This window comes from Phalacrocorax carbo, chromosome 3 (assembly GCF_963921805.1).
Source record: "Phalacrocorax carbo chromosome 3, bPhaCar2.1, whole genome shotgun sequence".
Classification (NCBI taxonomy): domain Eukaryota; kingdom Metazoa; phylum Chordata; class Aves; order Suliformes; family Phalacrocoracidae; genus Phalacrocorax; species Phalacrocorax carbo.
The window spans coordinates 29395483-29415852 of NC_087515.1; the positions used below are offsets into that span (position 1 = coordinate 29395483).

A 20370-nucleotide genomic window follows, 5' to 3' on the forward strand; every position below is an offset into this window, starting at 1 on the left:
GCAACTACTCAGCTGTAACTAGGATTTTTGAGGGACACTTGGTTTCTGTTGCTTTGATTTTGTTTGTTTTCAAGATTTACTGAATATTTCCAGCCCCTACTGAACCCTTGGGAAGCTGCGGGTGATCCATACCTTGAAAAAATACTGCTTTTAAAAAAAAAAAAAATCTCTTTTCATTGTCTGAAAGACAGCCACTCTTAAAGTACACTTTTCACTACATTTCAGTTAAAGGACAAAAAGAAAAGTGAAGTCATTGACATGTTTATTTCATATTCTTGGATAAAAGATGCAAGCCCTGAAAGTTTGAGGCACTTTGATTTATTACACAGTCATAGAGAGCCAAATCTCACCAGTAAATGTCCATCAGAGACCCTCATAACTACTTATGTCAGAAAAGGACATCACAGCAGCATTTGCAAAGAAAGTTACTAATAGTGAGGCTGGTGCTGTTAAGGTTTGACAGAACAGATACAGAGACTGCTAACACTGACAGTTATAGAGGCACACCTGGGAGCACTGGCATAGCAAGCCAGCTTATTCTCTTATTTGGTCCCTATTCAAAACATTCTTTTCCACCATCTTACACATGACTTGCTTTTTCTGGGACACCACTGAGCTTCAAAAACTGCTTCTTAATCTACTCTCCTTCCTCCTCTTTTTCAATTTTTCCTTAGCTAGTGCTGCTTTCTTTGGAAGAAGCTTCTTGGTTCTGGTTAGGTGGGAGCTCTTTTTTGGCAAAGGTGGTGCTTGTGTAGTTCTGGAAATGTGTGCAACCTTCTCTTCCTGCTTTGGCTTGTGAGGTTTAGCCTCAGCTTTGATTTTCTGTCTCCTTTTACCAGATGGAGCTGGTTTCACTGTTGATGCTTTTGTTGGGATGGCTGCAGTGGGGGCAGAAGATTTTTTTGGAGGCTTGGGTGTTGAAGGTTCATTAAGCAGCTCAAGGACCGTCTCTGAGGAAAGTAATTAACATGGTTCAGCATCCCTGCTTTAAGGCAAAAGGCTAATTCAGAGATAAGGGTTTCTATCAGTCCTATTAGAGCTACAGTTAAGAAAAATAGCTGACAATCTGAACAAAGAAATACACACTATATAAACCTCTTTTCTTCCATCAAAAGAACCTTGGGTTTCTTGGAAATAAAATTTGTTTAATTTTAGAAGTGACGAATGTATATTGAAGGAAAATAAGTCCAGACAGAATACAATGAAACCTTGCACACTTCTTCAGCAGACTTAACAACATGAATTTTTCATGTTACACTAATATCTGGAAATTCCAGACGAGATAACCTCAACTTGCTAAACACTGTTTCTACTCAATAATAAGATGTACCCCCTGCCCTACCTGCATGGGACATAGGACAGAAAAAGGCCAGGAGAAAGGAAGATTGACTCCCCTAGGTTTGCAGGGAGGGGATTATTTGACTCAAGGAGCTTGTCAAAGAGTCAGGGACAAGCACTCACAACTTCCCAGACCAAATCCAATGCCTGAAACAAAGGGCATCAGAAGGGAACTGATGGCATTTACGCTATTACTTGGCAACACTTAGGGGAAAAAAAAAAAATCAGAGACCAGGATTAAGAAAAGGCATAGCATTTAGTAGAAAACAGAAGCACAAATTAAATGCAATAACGTAACTTCAAGATTGCTCCTGCTCAGTGCTTTAGTTTTTAAGACTGCTAAGGATTTCAATCACATGCCTGTAAGATGGTTATGTTTTGTTTCTCGGTAAAATGAAAGCCTAACAACTTACTTGCACGTGGAACAAATGATATCCGTTCACTCTTTGTTTTCACTGGAACAGGCTTGTAATTACACTTCCCCGGTGGAGCTCTCCTTGAAAAACAGAAAGCCATATGCAGACATCAGAGTTTGTTAAGGAAGTTTATTTATTGCAGAGGCATATGTCAATCCCCTGTTGTCATTTGCCTCTGCTAGAAGAGGCATGAAAGCACTTTAGGCAACTGGAGTGCAACGTAGGTGGAATTTAAAAGCCTAACTCAGGGCTGCAAGCCATAAAATTCCTGTCTGAATAGCAATAGCAGCTGGAAGACTGCAGATACTCTTCTACCACCCTTCTGGTCAACTTTCTGCCATCAGGTAGTCTGGACTGTCTTTATCCAACATTGACAGCTGGTTTGTTTGTGTGTGGGATGCTGGCCTGCCTGCATGAACTTGTAGCCCACCACTGAATTCAAGGGTGACAATTAGGCATGTTCAGTTACATGTCCTGCTACTCGAGGCACAGCACAATGCTGTTTCTAGAAGCCTGGTGGATGCATTGGTTAAACTTCAGACTATGAGTCACTTTCGGTTGTCCTCACCAATACCGGCTCACACATCCCACCTTGAAGTGAATTCTCATTCATGCACATAAGGCTTGTCAGCGACAGTGCTTTCACTCACTCATGGTGTGGCATAAGGATCTCTGTACATGCAGCAGAATGTGCCCACGCAGCCCCCCAGAAGTTAGCATGACCTTCAAAAGGGTCTGGTTTGGACACAACAGTGCTGGGGCAAGAGGGGTGAGAAAGGAAGGAGTAAACAACAACTGCAAAGAAAACTTAGGTGCATTCCTCTCCTGCTGTTCCCTGACAACTTCCCGCAGTACAAAAGCGCCCAAAAAAAAGAAAAGCACATTTTCCCTGAGGTAAAGCTGTCACATGTTAAATGACAGGAAGGGGTGTACAAAGAAGAGCAGACAGACAGACCGACCTGTGTTTTCTGTTACCCAGCAAGGGAACTGCTGTAGGACAAAGAAGAACGGGCTCTTCCAATTTGGCACACTTGACAGCACAGAGCAAAGCAAAGCATGACCTAAGGCATCACATTTTCTTGTGATTAGCATTCACCTTCAGACAGGGACAACAGCCAAGTGCTTCCTCCATAACATTTCAATTAAAATAAAAAGGTTACTAAAGCAGGGTTGTTGGCATCACTTGTGGGTTGGTTTTTTTGATCGTTTGTGGTTTTTGGGGCGTTGTTGTGGTGGTTTTTTTCCCCCGTCTCTCCTCTCTAACTTTTAAAGCACTTTCAAACACCTCTTCTCTCCACTCTTGACTGAGGAGATTTGGTGCCGATCCAGACAGAGGCACACCAGCCACTCTGCTGTCTCCAAGAGTGCTGCTGGAAAGGCAAGCTGAAGTAGGGGACACAGGGCTCTGCTGCCATCAGTTTTCCTGGGGTGTTTCTAGGGAAGTCTGAGGTGCCATCAGGTAGATGGCAGTGGCCTTGCTGATGTTTTGAAGCAGTCTTTTGAGTGGCTTGCTGCCCTTGCCCGCATGCTTGCTGAAGTGCAGGAAGCAGAGAGCGTCTGGGCTGGACAAACTGGGACTGCACCCATCAGAGGAGCCAGTTATCCCAGCCACCGCTCACAGCAAGACAGAAACAGAAGGATCCTATAGACAGCATTAAAATGCAAAGGAGAAAGGAAAAACCTCTGCTCACGATACAACTGGGAGAAGGCTAGAGTACAACCCAGGATCTGGAAGCGTTAGGACTCTTCTCCAGGATCAAGCAAGCTCAAACACCAGAGGAGCAGTCAGTGCTTTGCACGCCCCAGACAAATTTGCAAAATGCTTAAGCAAACAGACAAGGGCAAAGCTCAGCAGAGCAGCATCTGGGCTAAGGTAAACAAGGGGAACCAGAAAACACAGGAATAAATTCCAGAGGGCCAAGGGAATAAGTGCTTTGTCCTGCTCTAGAAGGGATGGATGTGAAACTCCGAAAGCACAGGGAAGAGCTGGCTTCTTTCCAGAAAGCCATTTTGAGCAGTGAAACCATCACACTCCTGGCAGGGGCTTGCTGCCCCCATGAAGTCATCATAGCACAGCGCATTACTGCACACCAGTCCTCAGGCAGGCAAGCCTCCTGGAAAGGCTCCCACAGGCTGCTTGTGAAACAGAACGCTGCGTTTCTCCCTTTACAGTGGGAAAGAGAAGATTTATCATCCTGATATTCATCATGGTGCATTAGGGAGTGGCATGGGGACTGCAGGGCTTTTTTATTTTTGTGAAATTGAGCATACTCAAGCTCTTTATGTTTATCCTAGTTTACAATTATTATTTTTATTTTAGTTGAAAATGTTACATTTTGGTTAGCCACAGTTAATGTAGTTCAAAGGCTTCCTGGCAGACAGTAAGTTGTTAAAGGCAGGAGTCTCCTCAAGTAAAAGACTCAAGTTCCTATTCCCATCACGTTGGTACAGAGCCTGAGTTAACTATCAGGCTTTGGATTTAACTTCCCAAGAAAACATGTTTTCTTCATTTTGTTAGTGTCTGAGATCTCAGCAACAGCACAGACACATTAGTACTGTATCTACTTCACAAGGTGATTTGAAACTCATTTAATGCTTTTTAGCAAAATCCAAAAGCTTCGGAGGAAAAAACAATTACATAAGCATGCTTATCATTGTAAAAACAGACTTTAGCAGGGATAACTGCTTAATGGGGAAAAAAACATTTTGCTTGGAAGAACTCAAGCTCAGGCTCCAATTATTATTTGAACACTGCATGAAACACCAGGTTTCACTCTTCTTTGTGAAGAAAACTAAACTGTAGACTGCAATTTATTTATATGAAAGGGCATCGTAGGTATTTGATGTCATGAGCCTGAAGGATATGGATCATAATTTTAAAACACCACTTCAGATATGCAACCAAGGAGACATTATTTTGATCCTTACTGTCCCAGACCTTTAAGGTATCAGAACTCTGTCTATTTCTGGGTGCACAAATATGATGAGCGAGAAATAAGTTCACTAAAACTGATTAAAGTTGAACCAGATGTACACTGGGTGAACAAAAACCAAGGACTGCATGTGGAGGTCAGTGAGATTACGTACCAGTAGTACTTTGCATTCTTTCTACTGTGATAGCTGGAGAACGTATGCTGATTATAGAAGATTTTGGCAAGGAAAAACATCTTTAATTACTAACCTTGCAGGATCAATGAACTTGTAGAGTGATCCATGTGGTGCATAGGCACTGGGATATGCAGTAGACATAAAATACAGCTCACCTAAACAGAAATGAAAACAGAAAACCAGTTGCAGATTCAAGTGCCCAAGCTGAATCCCAGTTCTCCATTTCGCTCTTTTTCCTGGCTTTTCACTAATTCACATGGTCAGGAAAGAAAATCCCTTCAGTAACTCTCTCAGTCATGTCTTACTTTCAAGAAGTGGGCTTTGGTCCCACCCTTGCCTGCGCAGGTGGACTCCCCAGAGACACCAAGTGATCTCTTAGTTGCAGCTGGGTTCCACATAGAACCAGCAGCTCTCAACTGAGCACAGTGCGCCTGAGCAGAACCTTCATCGCCTCATGTCAGTGGCCCTCCAAAAGGTTACTTTCCTCTATATAAATACGTATTTTTAAAAAAACTTGTTTTTACCAAAGAAGCAGCCAGAAGCTACAAATAAAGGGGAAGACCACACAACAGATATTTAGCCATCTCACAGTTGTACCTTAAAAAAAAAAAAACAAACCAGCAAGCCAAATCCAACAAGAGTTAATTAGCTAATCCTTGGAAGGCAGAAGTTTCTTTTTCCTGTATGGTTGCTGAGGACAGCAACTACTCCTCGTACCTTCCCTTCAGCACCCAGTAGAACAATATCCATGCAAATTTGTGTAGTTTGCAGAAGCAAAATTGTTGTTGTCCTTTAAAGTTACATGAAGACACCATATTGGTTTCTAAAAGAACAACTAGTAGAAGAGACGTTTAACACCCACTCACTCCACATGTTAGAGCAGTTAAAAATTGTACATATTTCACAACAAATCCTGCATCTCCCTGCGTCTTTGACACAATATGCTAGCTAGATGATCTAGGATCTCTTCATTACAAGCAAATCTCCTTCTCTGCTGAATCGTGAAGCATCAGAGGTCACTAAAGCACATCTGTGTTCTCAAAAAACTTGCAGACACTTTTTGTTACCAGTTACATAGCTCTCTGTCAGGAGACCATACGACAGTGAACAAAAGCATGCATTGGTACTTTCACCTTCGTGAGAGATATGGTCATCGTAACCATAGCAATAATCCTATGCACTGAGACATTTCCACTGTATTTTAAAATGGGTGGCTTTGCTCATCCCCAGATAAAGCCTTGGTCTATAATCCACAGTGTGAAGTTCTGTTGTCATGAATAAGACTGAGGAATTTATACTAATGAAGCGGGGGAAATTCAGACAAGCTGTAAGAACTCAAGCGAGGATGAGCTGTTACAATGGAAGAACTGCATTGATATAGTCCTTTTGTTAATGAAACAGCATAAACAAACAACAAAAGGATGGGGAAAGGCTGGAACAAACAGGAGTTCAAACTCTTTAGAGAACCTGGAGCATTCAGGCTGCAAGTTCACATGAGGATCTGCCTCCTGAGCTCTCCCATCAAGCCGATCTGCAATAGCCTCACAGGGAGGAGACCTCTCTGAACCACATACCAACCCTACCTGCCATACTGAGATAGCCACACCCCTGTTTTGCAGTGCCTGCTCTCTAGTAACATGTGAGGAGCAACATAATTTCACATGTTTGCCCTACAACACAGAACAGTAGTTCCCAGTAAAGGTATGGCTAGTACAATACCTACCTGCTTCATCCTCAGCAAATGAGATGATGAATTTGCTGTAAGAACTGACCATTCCAGGGAACGCACACGCTCGTGTGCTGCCAATGCAGATATCTTGCTTCTTCCACTTATTTGTCTTGTCATCTTCCTGTAAAGCCATAAGTCGACTAGATGAAAAACAAAACCCTGTGTTTTATGTTTCCATTATCACAATTACTTCCTGTCAAAATCATGCATTAGCGAAAAAAAAATATCAGTGAGGACCCTGACTGTTGACTGGCTTTAATGGTTGTCTTTTGAAAAAATAACCTGAACAAAAGCAAACCTATCCTAAGTACTCTAACTTGGAGGAAGTTTAGATTCCAACCAAGATGTTGATATAATAGACAAACACAGCACTTAATCTAATACACAGACATCTGAGATTCTCATTTACTGCAGCTCAAAAGGTTTTAGGATGCTCTGATAAGCTTATTTGCCCAAATAAGGCAAACGTGGGTACAGAATGGGACCTGCAAAGAAAACAATTAGTCTCACCCATTCATGAAATCACCAAAAATATAAAGGCCATTCAAGTTGGGCGATTCACATCCTCTGTATACATAACCTCCAGTGACTGACTTCCCCATATTGCGGCCATATGCAAATATTGGAAGAATGTCATCTGTTAAATACAGAAGAATAAAAAGTGAGAAAGTTTACATCCAGGAAGTATCAAAAAGTGATTGCTCAATGGCACCAACAGGCACAAAAATTACTAGAAGGACCAGTACAGTTGAACAAACAGCATAGTTAAATTTCAGTGGGAATCAAGTAATTTACGACAAAACAGACCCAAGGGCTTTAAGGAACAACCTGTGTAGTTGTTTATCAAGGCTTAGTTGTGATGAGCTTCCATAACACATAGGACCAAGATTCTCTGCATCAAGCGAGCAATGCAGAAAGGCATCAGCCTGCAGGAAGTATCTTACAGGTTCGTGATTACACCAATCATTTTAGCAGAGATTGTCTTTACAGATTCCAGTATTTTTAGAGAAAGGAATAAGATCAAACAATTGCAAGATAACTGAACCTCTTCATAGGGTTTGCTGGCATTCTCAGCACAGAACATGTATAAGCGTGCTACGTCCATTTTACGTTACAAGACTTATAAAATAAAGGCTTTGCCTCTAGCAATATTAGAATTGAATTCAGCCCTTTTGTGGGTTGAATATCAGATCCCACAAAATTTTAGTCTTGTCCTCACTTTTTTTTCCCTCCCAGATCAAGTAGCTTGTCTTTAATGATGAGGATAAAGATCACAAATGCAATTCATTAAAAACACAGCAAAATCTAATTCAGTTTTGTTGTCAATTGAGGATTGGGCCATTAAAAAAAAACAACCAAACCAAAAAACTTGAGAGCCATATGGGTGCCACCATAGCTGAGGAGAAATGTTGATAACACACACACTGCACTTGCCTGCTCATACAACTGTTTCAGAAACATCTACATGAGCTTGACACTAAGCTGTTGGAAGAAAGCGCATGAAGAACGTTATAATACCACATAGTTCTTCTATAAGGCTTTCCAAAGATCTTTACAAAGACCACCAATATCTACTCTTTTTTGAAGGCGGCAAGTTAGTTTGTCCATCACACCCACAGTCAAACCCAGAGCATAGCTTTTGGGTGTTCTGCTGCAGCACCCTACTTGCTATGACACACTGCCTCTTCCACAGGACCTGTTTCAGCATTTCAGCATCAGCCTGGTTCACTCTCCTTAGCCACAGACATGGTTCAGAGCTTCTGAAGAAAACACAATGTTGCTTTTGTACTTAAACCCAATCCAATGCTTTACTGACTTCACTGGGAATGCCCTTGTCTGTCTGCAAAAGCCATAGGCCTTGACCCTAAACACCTTGCCCAGTGCAGTGTATGGCCGTGAATTCCCTGAGTAAGCAGGGCTTCATTTCATACCAACACCACAGGGCTGGGGAGAAGGGATTTCTGCTCTTAGGAAGTAAACAATCTCCATTTAACACAACACTAGATTATTTATCTTCACTGGAAAAATAGCACAATAGTCCACTGAAATACACATGTATAATAATCTTCTGTAAGAAACTTCTTCCTTACCCAAAGAGGAATTGTGACAAAGCTTTGTGTCGTAGCATTCAAATCCCTCCTTTGCTCTCCAGCCATAGTTCCCTCCTTTAACAATGATGTCGATTTCTTCAAACCTGTTCTGCCCAACATCTCCACAGAATATCCTCCCTCTTCCTCTTTTTGTGACAGGGTCCCCTCTATCAACTGCACAGCGCCACATATTCCTGACCCCGTAAGCATAAACCTCAGGGCAGGCCTTGGGATCAGACACAAATGGATTATCAGGAGGGATGCGATAAGGCTTTCCATCTGGACTTTTTCCATCCACATCAATCCTCAAGACTTTGCCCAACAAAATGCTCCTAAAGGGGATGACAGAAAAAAAAAACACGCATGAAGCCAACTGAAGACACAAGCAACTCTCTTCCTCTTCCCCCTTTCCAAAGGAAAAGTTATACATCCAAAAGAAATAAACCCGTGCCTGGTATGTCTTGCAACCTGCTCAAGTCACAGAAGGCTCTTCCCTCTCTTAACAACTTGGGTTCCCTCAGCTTTCAAAATATAAAATTTTAATTTTTGAAATACTGCATTGGACAAACTTGCAGATGCACAAACACTTTCAGGAAGCACTCTTGCTTTATTCTTTCACCTTGTCTCATTTCCAAACCTTGTATCTTGGTGAACAATATCAAAGCTTTTACCTGCCCTCCTACTTACTTGTTCTGAGCATTCCCAAATTTCCCAAAAGGGTCTCCAGCTTTCCCTCCATCCCCTGTGAATAGATACATATAGCCATCTACACCAAAGAGCAGCTGCCCACCGTTATGATTTGCAGCTGGTTCCTCAAGCTCCAGAAGATTCCTAAAAAAAAAAAAAGAGAGAGAAATAAGTCCACATGTGGCTACTAGGAAGGACTGAACATTCAGGTAGGCTGCAGAAAGATTACATCACTTGTTCTACAGAAGAAAGCAAGATTTCCCAGCTGTACAGAGCTGTCCGCTTTGTCAAATGCGGTGCTGAGCTCCATCCTATTTTCTGTGAGCCTGCAGCATAAGGCCATCTGCCTGCCTTACAGCAGAGCTCCTTTCAGTACAACATCCCTTGAGGAAAGGTGTTTCTCAGGAGCCACACAGCACTACCACTGCCCCATGCACTACAGCTCTCACCTGCACTGCATTAGCACCTCTTATGCTACAGAGCTGGCCCACCACCGTGAGCACAGGAGTATCACAGCTCACCTGAAAACACAACTGCAAATACATAACGTGTTTGTCTGCAGGGAACACTTGTTGCCCTTTAAGCTTTGATTGCAGCAGGTGGGTTCTGCTTTCTTATATGAGAAACAGTTGTTGAACTTGAGGGCTTCAGAAGCATCTTACAGTGATTGTGAAACTCTAGAGAAAATAAGTCCACTATTAACAAATAATTCTTCATAACCAAGAATTAGCTTTTTTTCTTGGCGAGGGAACAGGGCAGGTACACACATATCAGATCAAATGAATGTGCAGTACTGTAATGAAGCATGCCTGTTCTCCTCCAGTACAAAACATTGTTAGGGCAGATCTCAATTCCACAATAGGCTTAAGGTTATTACTGCTCTTTAGAAGACAAGAGTAAAAGATGGAGAGAGAAGATGACCTGGAAGCCTAGATCCTGGGTCCTCTTTTCAGTTGTTTCTAGTTTGCAGTGTGACCTTGAGCCAACCTGTCTCTGGTATCTTCATAGCAGGCCAGTCACACACCTGAACCAGGGCAACTGGGAGTGCATATGTTCTACAAGGGGGAAGGACAGAGAAAAATAATTTCTCATCGTGGCATACAGTAGCATTCAACATGAACTTTACCTTTCAGAGCGTGGATCAGCTTTGTTGGCATCAGATGCCAAAACCTTCAATTCGCTGATCCTGATCTTTTCCACTCGGTTCTTATCCATGTATGAGTAATAGATATATAACTTCCCATTGTACTTGTACTTGGGGTGGAAAGCCATCCCCAGAAAGCCTCTCTCATCCCCTATCCATGGTGTAGCCAGCACTATACTTTTAATATCCAGAAAGGGCTCCTCCAGCCGGCTGCCATCAGGCAGGTAGACCCAGATCACGCCCACCTGCTCAGCTACAAACATGCGGTGGGTATGGTCATTCGCATGGACCATGAGTACTGGGTTCCTCAGGCCGTTGGCAACCTCAATCAGACAGAGCTGGAGGCAGCCTTTGCGGTCCTCCACCACCGAGCCCAGGTTGCGGTTGAGGGCTGTATTCTTCAGCACGTTGGGGAAGCAGTAGTCCTCATCGTGTAGGTGAAGGAGATTGCAAAAGCGTGTCTTGTTTGTCTTGCAGCATTCTTGGATGTGCTTATCGCTCGTCAGCAGGCTGATGGCAGAGCGGCAGTTGAAGTAAAACTCAGAGCAGTAGTCAAAACAAAGTCCTGGGAGGTTTCTTAGGGGTGTCTGAGGGTTTTCTGCATCATAGAGATGTGCAGCATATGGAGAACATTCCTAGAAAGTAAAAGAAACTAAATATTTGGCTGTGTACACACCTCCAGGAGAAGCCAAGACACACTCATGGAAGCAAATCAGTTAATAAAATAAAAAATTGGTAAGGCAGAGAACATTAGTTATCTTTGAAGTGGAGTAGTGGAAAGTCACTCAATATTGCTAAAGGGTCAGTAGCGAGCTAGGATTGCACAGAGCTCAGTAATTGTTCCCTTTACCAAAGCAATCAGCTGCCAACAGAAGCATGTCTATGGAAGCTGTGGATTCTCCACTATGAGAAGTTTTTAAGTGACAGGCCATTTCTTTTTGCAATATCTTCTTACCTTTGCTTTTAGAAATCCCTCTTAGCTTCCCCTGCTAGATTTTGAACTAGGTACTTTGTAACCTGTTCTTAACAGATTGATAGAAGAACTTGTTAACTCCCTCACTGCAGCAACCCTCTGCACTATGGAGAACGTTAGCCTTCATACTTCACAGCCCTCCCGACCAGCAGTCCCAAATCTGGACACATCTTTCACATCAAAAGGAGATTAAACTCTACCAGAAGAAATTGTAGATGCTAAAGAGGTGCATTGGTTAAATGTACAGGCTAAGTTAACCTTTGGCCTGATACCGTACAACTTTGACCACGTTCTTGCATGCATAGTATCACTGAACAGACTGTAGTTGAGATTTAAAACAGTTTCAAATAAGTAGATATCATTTTATGTAATTCATGTAGCTACCATGACTCTATATGTGATCTTCAGGAAAAAGCACTACAGGCAACATTTTCAAGTGTTATGTATCTAAAATTATGTCTCTTCCAATCTGGTTAAGTTTTTAGATGTGCAAAATCTAGGTTAAATACTGAAAATCACGCATTGTGTTTGAATTTGTACCTAAATTTAAACTCCTCATCTTGCAAAAATTCTGGGCCAGAATTTTAGAAATATAAAATATTTCCATTAAAATTCCACCTCTATTCTGCACAAAATTGCAGAAGTTAAAACAGAAGAAACTAAATTCTGCAGAAAGATTATTTTGCTGTTTTTTTATGCCAACAGCCTGAAACAGTCTATCCAGAGTTTTTATTGAGCACATATGTAGGAAGGTAATGCATAAACAGTCAAAGAATGAAGACCTACTACATTAGGGGTTTTTTCTGCCTCATTAAACAAGTTTGTTTCATTCAACAAAATTCATTAAACAAGTCTAGTGCAGTTATACAAGCACTGACTTTTTTTTTTGGTGCAAATAGAAGCCTTTCCAGGATATTTAATGTGAAGGCTCCAGACCCTCATTCCAAACTTAGCATAGCAAACTTAACTTTGCTCACAGAAGAACGTGAGGGCTTTTGGCTGTGCTAAGAACAGATATGACTTGTAAGTAGTAAAGCCCTCTCAACTCTTGAATGGTGTAGTAAGTTTCTCACTTTTCATTGCTGCCATCTGGTTATCAAGCTGCACAGAATGAGCTGGTTTCTGTTGCTTTTGTGTCACATCTGTATGGAACCTCTCCTCTTCCCAAATCATAAGCCTCCAGCCTGCAAAGGGGATCCAAGTCCCCCAGGGCTGTCCTTGCAGCCTGACCCCAACCCTAGATGGCAGAACACCATTTTTCCCATGTTTACTGTTTTTCCAGAAGGAGGAAGGTCACCATTGGGCCCTGAGTGCCAGCCCCAGAAGCCAAAGCTTCAGGTAACTGGCTTTCTGTTCTCACCTTCTTGAAGCGGAACAGCTTTGGCGCAGGCATTCAACAACACTTGGCTGACACGTTCCTCTCCTGATGCTTACTGCATCCATTAACCATTGCTTAGCCTCTCCACTTTCACCAGTACACTCGTACACCCCTGAATATGTTGTGTTTCTAGTTATATCATAGTTTTTACAAAATATGGTGCTGATCTCAAGTGACTAGGAGACAAGGAGAGGTGACAGCTGGATGAGGTGACACCAAGGAAAGGTGGGGGAGAGTAGACAGAGCATGATCTGCATTGCATTTTGAGTCCTGGGAAGCTCCCTCATTCCCACTAACACACAGCGGCAGCTGGCTCACTACTCTGTTGTGCACAAGTCGCTTGCAGTCTAAAGCTCCTCTCAATTCTGTTCTGAAGTGATTACTGTATTAACACCTTTGAAAAACATTTTTAATTTCTCTCAGTAAGGGGGAACGGAGTCCAGCTCCCAGAGCAGCAATCTGAGAAAAGAAAAAACCAGCTTCCTCCAAAACAAGACATACTGTCACCACCTCTGAGCTCCATCAACTCTGTTCTGCCAACAGTCTGCAGCATAAGGGTCTCCTACAGTTCATCCTCCTAAACAAGCACAGCCCCTCAGCAGCTGCCATGCTTTTCCAGCCGTTGGGCTTCCCACACAGTGTTTGCCTGGCAAACAACACCTGCAGCACACAGACCCAGCAAGACCTACAAGATGGAGGCCATTCCTCAGAATCTACATAAACTCCCAGGATTAGGTGGCCTTGCAGCCGCTGTTGGTTGTTTGCTTTCATTTCACTCAAATGTGCATGAAACAATACAATTAATACCATTGCTTTATAGAGCGGAAGAAGCAGAAGCTGCTAAGATCATGTTGATAATTCTTTGGTGCTTTTTTAATAGTTTCTCTGCAAAAAGAGAGTGCAGTCAGCAATCAAGTCAGGCCTCAGGTTAAAATAGGCTTAAAGTACATTGCTTTCCCTGCACTAGCTCCTATCCCATGCTAATATCAGAGCTTTCAATCAGCTTGAAAAAGGTTTAATGGGCCTTTTAATCGTGTCCTGCAGCAGTCTTCTGAATAGAGAAACATTGTCGCAGACAGCAGCCAAACAGCTGTTCTTGTGCATATAGCAAGGTTTGCATCCAGGAAATTTTTATAGCCATTCAACTTGCTCAAGACCTCATCAAGAACATTACAGGCAGTTGTCAGAGTTTCACGTTCAGTTTTTAAGCTAAACCCTAGAACAGCTCAGCTTCGGGTCAGACTCTAAACCTACAAATGCTTAGAACAAGTGTGGCTAGCAAAACCAGACCCAGATCTTGCCAGATGCCGACTGAAGAAGCTCTACCAGTGAAGCCAGATTGCTTTAGAAGCCTCTTCTAGCCTGTTAGTTTTCAAGAGAAATATATGTGGCTTAGAGTGACAGTGGGAAATCCATGACCCAGAACATATCCCCATCTAATTGTCTTCTATCTGTTAAGAAACACACAGCTCCACTCCCAAAGTAAGGTACACTCCAGGGCATCCTCCTTGGACTCCAGCGAGACTGCTGCAGTCACCCAAACCATCTTCCTCTGTGTAACACTCAGCACACCACTCATTACCACACCAGAAAGGCTAGGGGGAAAAAAATTGTCTGTTTTTTCCTGTCTGCTGGTTCTGGCACTGAAGGAACACCTTACTGAATGAGCTGCTTTGTTAGAACGCATCACTAAGGCTCTGATCACCCCAAAGACGTGAAATAATGCTGTTTTTGCTAAATTAGAGCAGCTATTACTAATTCAGGTTTATCAATAAGCACCTACACCTTGAAACTTAAAATTTGTTTTGTTTAAAAAACAAAAGCTATTAACATTGTCTACCACTGCTTCCGAGTCTAATCTTTGTGTCCCAAGTTCCATACAAATAATATCAATAAAAGCACTTGTTACTGGCAGCAGCTTATCTGAAGTTCTGCCATACGCAGCAGAAATAAGCACTTGGGACAATTACGTATCCTGATCATGTGCACACATCTGTCTTTTTGTCTTCAATGCAGCACTAAGTACATGTCAACATTTCATGGGTAGTGAGACTACAAGTTACCAGGATACTGTGGAGGTGGAGATCTCAATTTTCCATCCTTTCCACATGAGATCATCAGTAAGAATTTGACCCAGCAAAGCGACATTGGTAGATCTTTGCTCTTCTACTAATTCAACAGCCAAATAATATTTGCCAGGGAACCCAACCTTATTTCCATGGTTGTCACCAACTCAAACAGGAAGAACAACAAATAACAATCACAAGCTCCTCTCCACAGATTTAACAGCAATCTTACTCTAGAAAGATATGAAGAGAGTAATAGCTTATTACTTTGAAAATCTGTAAGACAATATATAGAGTGATTTGGTTTTCTTGCTAAAAATACACTTACAACAAATGCAAAAATAAATTATGCCCCACAGAATGAGCGACCGAAGAGGCAATAGACATTTTCTAGTGGCTTTTCTACCTGCAACATGTAGAAAATCTTCGTAACACCAACACCGGTGGTTCTGCTAGAACCTACAACACATCTTTTTCTGGTTTAACAACTGTAAAGTGACAAGCAACACTGATACCACTGGTGCTGAAAGGGTGTCCTCCCCCTCACCCCAAGCAGATGCCAGAATCCTGCCAGCATCCAAAATGATTGGAAATGTTTTTGTACAGAGATAATATTTTAGGGATAAGGAAACATTACCTAAAAGCATTTTACACGTTCTTAGTAAGACTGTGCCTTTTGGCTGCTTTATGTTTTGGCATGCAGCAAGCCCAACCGTGCATGACTAACAGTTGTTGAAAAGGCAGGTCAGTCCTGCCCTTTAATTATAGGGAGGCAGGGGAGCTCAGGAAGAACAGTGCCTTTGGTCTTTTCTCACTGCACAGTAGCTGTTTCTGTGAGCCAGGTGAACAGCAGGGATACAGAGCTGATGAAAATGCAGTGACTGAAGCCTCGGGACCCTGCAGCAGCTGTGTGAAACCACTGCCTGCTAAATTTTATTCTACTTTAACAAACACACCATGTGGAGCATCCTCAGCAGGTACACAATCAAAACACATCCTTCTTGGGGTTCAGGAACACTTTGCATGATATTTCCCATATCATTTGATGCTGTAGAATTTGTAATCCAGCACCTTGTAGCTGCAAGCAGAAAATAAGTATTGATTTGTAACTCTCCCCTTCATTATGAAAAAATTAGCAGCGCAGCAGGATTTCCATCATAATCCAAGTTGGGCAATGCTTTCATAAATCATTATTGCTAGCAAATGTCATTATATGTTGCCAGATACCACAACGTGATGCACCTTACGCAAAGCACTTTGCAAAAATGCATGCTGCGGATTAGGTACCATTACTCCATCAGCCCACTTTTTCCCTGCTCCCACAGCTCTTTTCATAGCTAGCTGTGTTGCTGTAAGAGGCTATCAGAACCACAACTGACCCACAAGTCAGCCCAAAGCAGAGGATACGGATACTATTTTTCTGCCCTACCTGACACAGGATATCTTTGATATATGTTCCACACAGCTTCCGCCCCTGGGGATCAAAATAATCCATGATGTCCCAGTATTTTGCTGCAATGCTGTTGTCTCTCTCCTGGTCACAGCAGCCAAAATTTTCATAGGCAGAGCAGAACTCCAAGTGAAAAGGGGGCTGGAAAGGTGGCCCGTAATCCAGACACTGAGGATGCCCCAGCAGACTGCCTATCAGGCATAACAAGGAGAGGCAAAGAAAGACATGTGGGCAAGAAAAGGAAACCCCAGAGCTGGTGCTGCTCCTTCCAGTGCACATGCAAGCATTCACTTCCTTCAGTGTAGATTTCCTGATGTCAAATGTATAGACATCCTGGGCTTCTTCATGGCATGATTCATTCATCCTCTCTGTTTTATTAATTGCCAGCTACAGAGCTCAGCATTCACTCAGTTTGCTTACATTCTCTCTCCCTTCTTCTCTCTGAAGTTTACTACTTGGCAGGAGAGAAAACCCTCCAGGCTGCCTCTTTGGTATTTCACACGTCACATAGATGAACCCTCCCCTCTGGACATTTCTCATGCCCCTAGAAGCACTCACAAATCTAATCCCTACATCTTAGTTTAAATTGGCTGAGAAATCCTTCACCAAGAAATATGAATAAGATTAAAAAATTAAATATGATACCTACATACAGAACCTGATAATCTTTTCAAGTGAATAATTTTCAATTGTTAACTACCATTTTGCTCAGCTTTTAAAATGCACCAAACTTGGGTCTGATTTCATAAAGGCTGAACAGGGGTCATAAAATACAACCAAATTAAGGCAGCTGTTAACCATAGGTACAAGTAATTTCAGGATTAATTTTTAGAGAGATTGCTGTTACCCACAAATCCATGTATATGTTCAAGGTGAAAATAAGAAGAAATTCAGAAAGAGTGAAAGAGAAAATACACATTTAAGGCACCAGCACAACCTGAAGTCGACTGTAGTATTCTCTGGTAACCCTGTACTTAAGCTAATTGATTTGAGTGGTTTTGATCCCAGCTGACATTAAACTGATTTAAAGACGCACAAGATTTTTGCCCACTTTCCCGTCTGGTGAAAAAAGCATGAGCACGCCCTCCATCTAGTGAAATTACAGCATCAGCTGTGCATGCAGGTGGACTGTGTTTGTACACATTGTACTCTGCCTGCGTTTCCAAGAATGACACTTCCCTAACTCCACCCTTCCATAAGCGGACCAAGAGCACTTTAATCACAGCCAAGCTCCTTTATCAGTTCACCAAAAGGCTAGTTCCCCCAGGTACTGGATACCTTTCTCCATAGTCATCCATTTTCCCAGGCGATATACAATATCTTCCTTGAAGCGATACCCTTCTCTCATACCAGACAGGAGTCTCCTCCAGAGGCTGAGGGCTTTTGTGTCCCTTTTCCAATTGCTTTGTCAATACCCCCTTCCCTAGAAAGGGATCCCAGTTGTTTGGCTTCCTTCCCTTCTAATTCCAGACTGCTGGCCCTGTTATCCCAGCATTGGAACAGCCAGGTGACAATGTGCTCACCTGAATGACAGCCAAAATCTTTTTGCATATCTTGCAGCTCACTCAAGGATAGGGATCAGGTAGTTGCCATTTCTTGTACAAGTTCTTCCTCTTCCTCCTCCTCTCCTCGTGATGGCCCTGCTTCTTCATCATCTCTTTCTAAATGAGTTGACTTTCTCTTCCAGGATTTCTTCTTGTGTATAGGGGCAACTGATACTGGCACGGGTTGATCCTCTGAATCAGCTGCAACGCTTGTCACCAGGGTTGGAGTAGCTGCAGTGTCTGTTGTGGGGGTTTGAGTGGCCACAGTTGTTCTCACTTCCCTTGTCCCTGTCTTTTTAGATCCAGAGGCCTTCTCTTCCCCGTGGGAGTACTCAATAGTGTTAAACAGGGCTCGATAGGCATGGGCCAGGCCCCAGCCCATTGCAGTGATTTGTATCTCTCTGGGATTGCCAGGGTGACAATATACTTCCTCCAAATATTCTACTAATTTTTCAGGATTCTGCACTTGTTCAGGGGTGAAGTCCCAATACACTGAGGGTACCCGCCATCTTAGGCATTTGCCCATACTATCCCACATACCCTGCCACCCATAGCTATCAAGACTTGGGGCAGATCTCTAGATGATATTCTTAAATTGCTTATTAATCTTAGAGCTGAAACAGTCTGCCAAAGCAATATCAACAGATATATCTTAACTACCCAAGGATGTTCAAGGTACTCCAAAGTTGTTGTAATAAAAGAGGAGGCATTATAGAAGATGGTAGCTAAGGTGCTAATCTGTATTTCCTCCATAAAAAACCTCTCAGAGGAGGAGGTATAACTGCTAATTGTATCCATGAGGTGGTACCTAATGTATAGTAACAGCTTCAATATAAACTTCAAATACCAAATAAAACTCAAGGCCAGTGTTTTAAAAACAACTCTCCCAGGCAAAACATCGCTAATCACTGCAAAGTACAGCAGACCACAAAAACCAACACCAATCTTTAACAGACACAGCAAATAAAAGAGCATGGTGCAGATTGGATAAACTAATATTGAGAACAGAGTCTATGCTGTGACCAGCAACTGTTTAATAACAGTTGCTCAACCCTTCATGCCCCACAATGGGTGCCTAAAAGGACTGTCGTGGTTCAGCCCCAGTGGGCAGCTAAACACCATGCAGCCACTCGCTCGCTTACTCCCCCACCACCCCCGTGGGATGGGAGAGAGAATCAGAAGAGCAAATGCAAAAAAAACCTTGTCATTAAGAACAATTTAATAATTAAAATAAAATCATAATCATAATAATATTGATTATGATAATAATAATAAGAGAAAGGGGAAAAGGGAAAAAGAAAAAACCACAAATGATATAACCGCTCACCACCCACTGACCAACGCTGCCCGTCCCCCAGCCACGATTGCTGCCTCCCTCCCCTGGCCAGCTCCTCCCAGTTAACATACTGGGCATGATGTTACATGATATGGAATATCTCTTTGTCCAGTTTCAACCCACTCTTTTAGCTGTGCCCCCTCCCCTCCCTGCTTCCTGTGCACCTGGCAGAGCATGGGAAGCCAGAAAAGTCCTTGACTAGTACAAGCACTGCCCAGCAACAACTAAAACATCAGTGTGTTATCAACTTTTCATACTAAGTCCAAAGCACAGCACTATGCCAGCTACAGTGAAGAAAATTAACTCTAACTCAGCTAAAACCATGACACACATACACATTGCTACTCATAAAAAGGCAACGAACCCACATGCACTCAGAGAACACCTCACCACTGTGCTGTACGCATCACGAGGCACAGGTTCGAGAACAGCAGCACACAGGAGCCTCAGGGATCCAATGAAGAGGAATAAGTCATGCTTGACCTTGCAGCTGCAGGACTGATCAGCTAGTCTGACGCTGTTAGGCAGAAGCTTTAGCATGGACCCGCTCACTAGACATTTCCATACAACAGAGCTTATTAGAGAGCAAGGCTTTGTGATCTGTTTTATTCTTTCTAAAACATCAGTGAGGAAGCAAGAAATTTTAAAAAAAAAGGCAATTAGATCTCTCTTCTCCCCAGAAGTCCTAAGAGAAACCACTACAGCCAATACACAGATATCCATCCTTTGTGCCGTTTCTAGCAGCTTCTCTCCTACTGCTTTACCTCCATAGGACACACACATAGAGTGGGGAAAAGGAAAGTGCAGGGAGAATCTCATGTATAAGGACAGCTCCACTCATCCAAAACTCCTCCTTCCCCTCACCCCACACGTCATCATTTACTCCCAGGATCTACTTGTACGTGGCTCAGGAAGAAAAGGCTCCCAGTCCTAGCTTCTCAATACAATAACCAGTGTAACATGACAGCTGAGAAGACTCTGATTATGGATCTCCTCAGAGTCTTTACTGGGAAACGGTTGTTTTGAAAAAAACCCTAGGTTTTTAACCTTCACCTGTTTTGCTGTGGCTCTAACTAGTGGCACCTTAACTGTCCAGCAGCCTGCCAATAAC

The 20370-nt window shown here is 42.7% G+C and overlaps 1 protein-coding gene across 1 annotated transcript; it reads right to left on the minus strand.

Annotated features, from left to right (window-relative positions):
- Positions 1–245: 245 nt before the first annotated feature.
- On the minus strand, positions 246–16800 carry HHIPL2 (HHIP like 2). Its single transcript, XM_009513968.2, has 9 exons — positions 16359–16800; positions 10495–11147; positions 9369–9512; positions 8682–9013; positions 7102–7228; positions 6586–6731; positions 4936–5017; positions 1752–1834; positions 246–950 (listed from the first exon to the last, which is right to left on the minus strand). Exons 1-9 carry the CDS (start codon positions 16740–16742, stop codon positions 619–621), a joined length of 2283 nt encoding a protein of 760 aa, XP_009512263.1. The 5' UTR covers positions 16743–16800; the 3' UTR covers positions 246–618.
- Positions 16801–20370: the final 3570 nt, after the last annotated feature.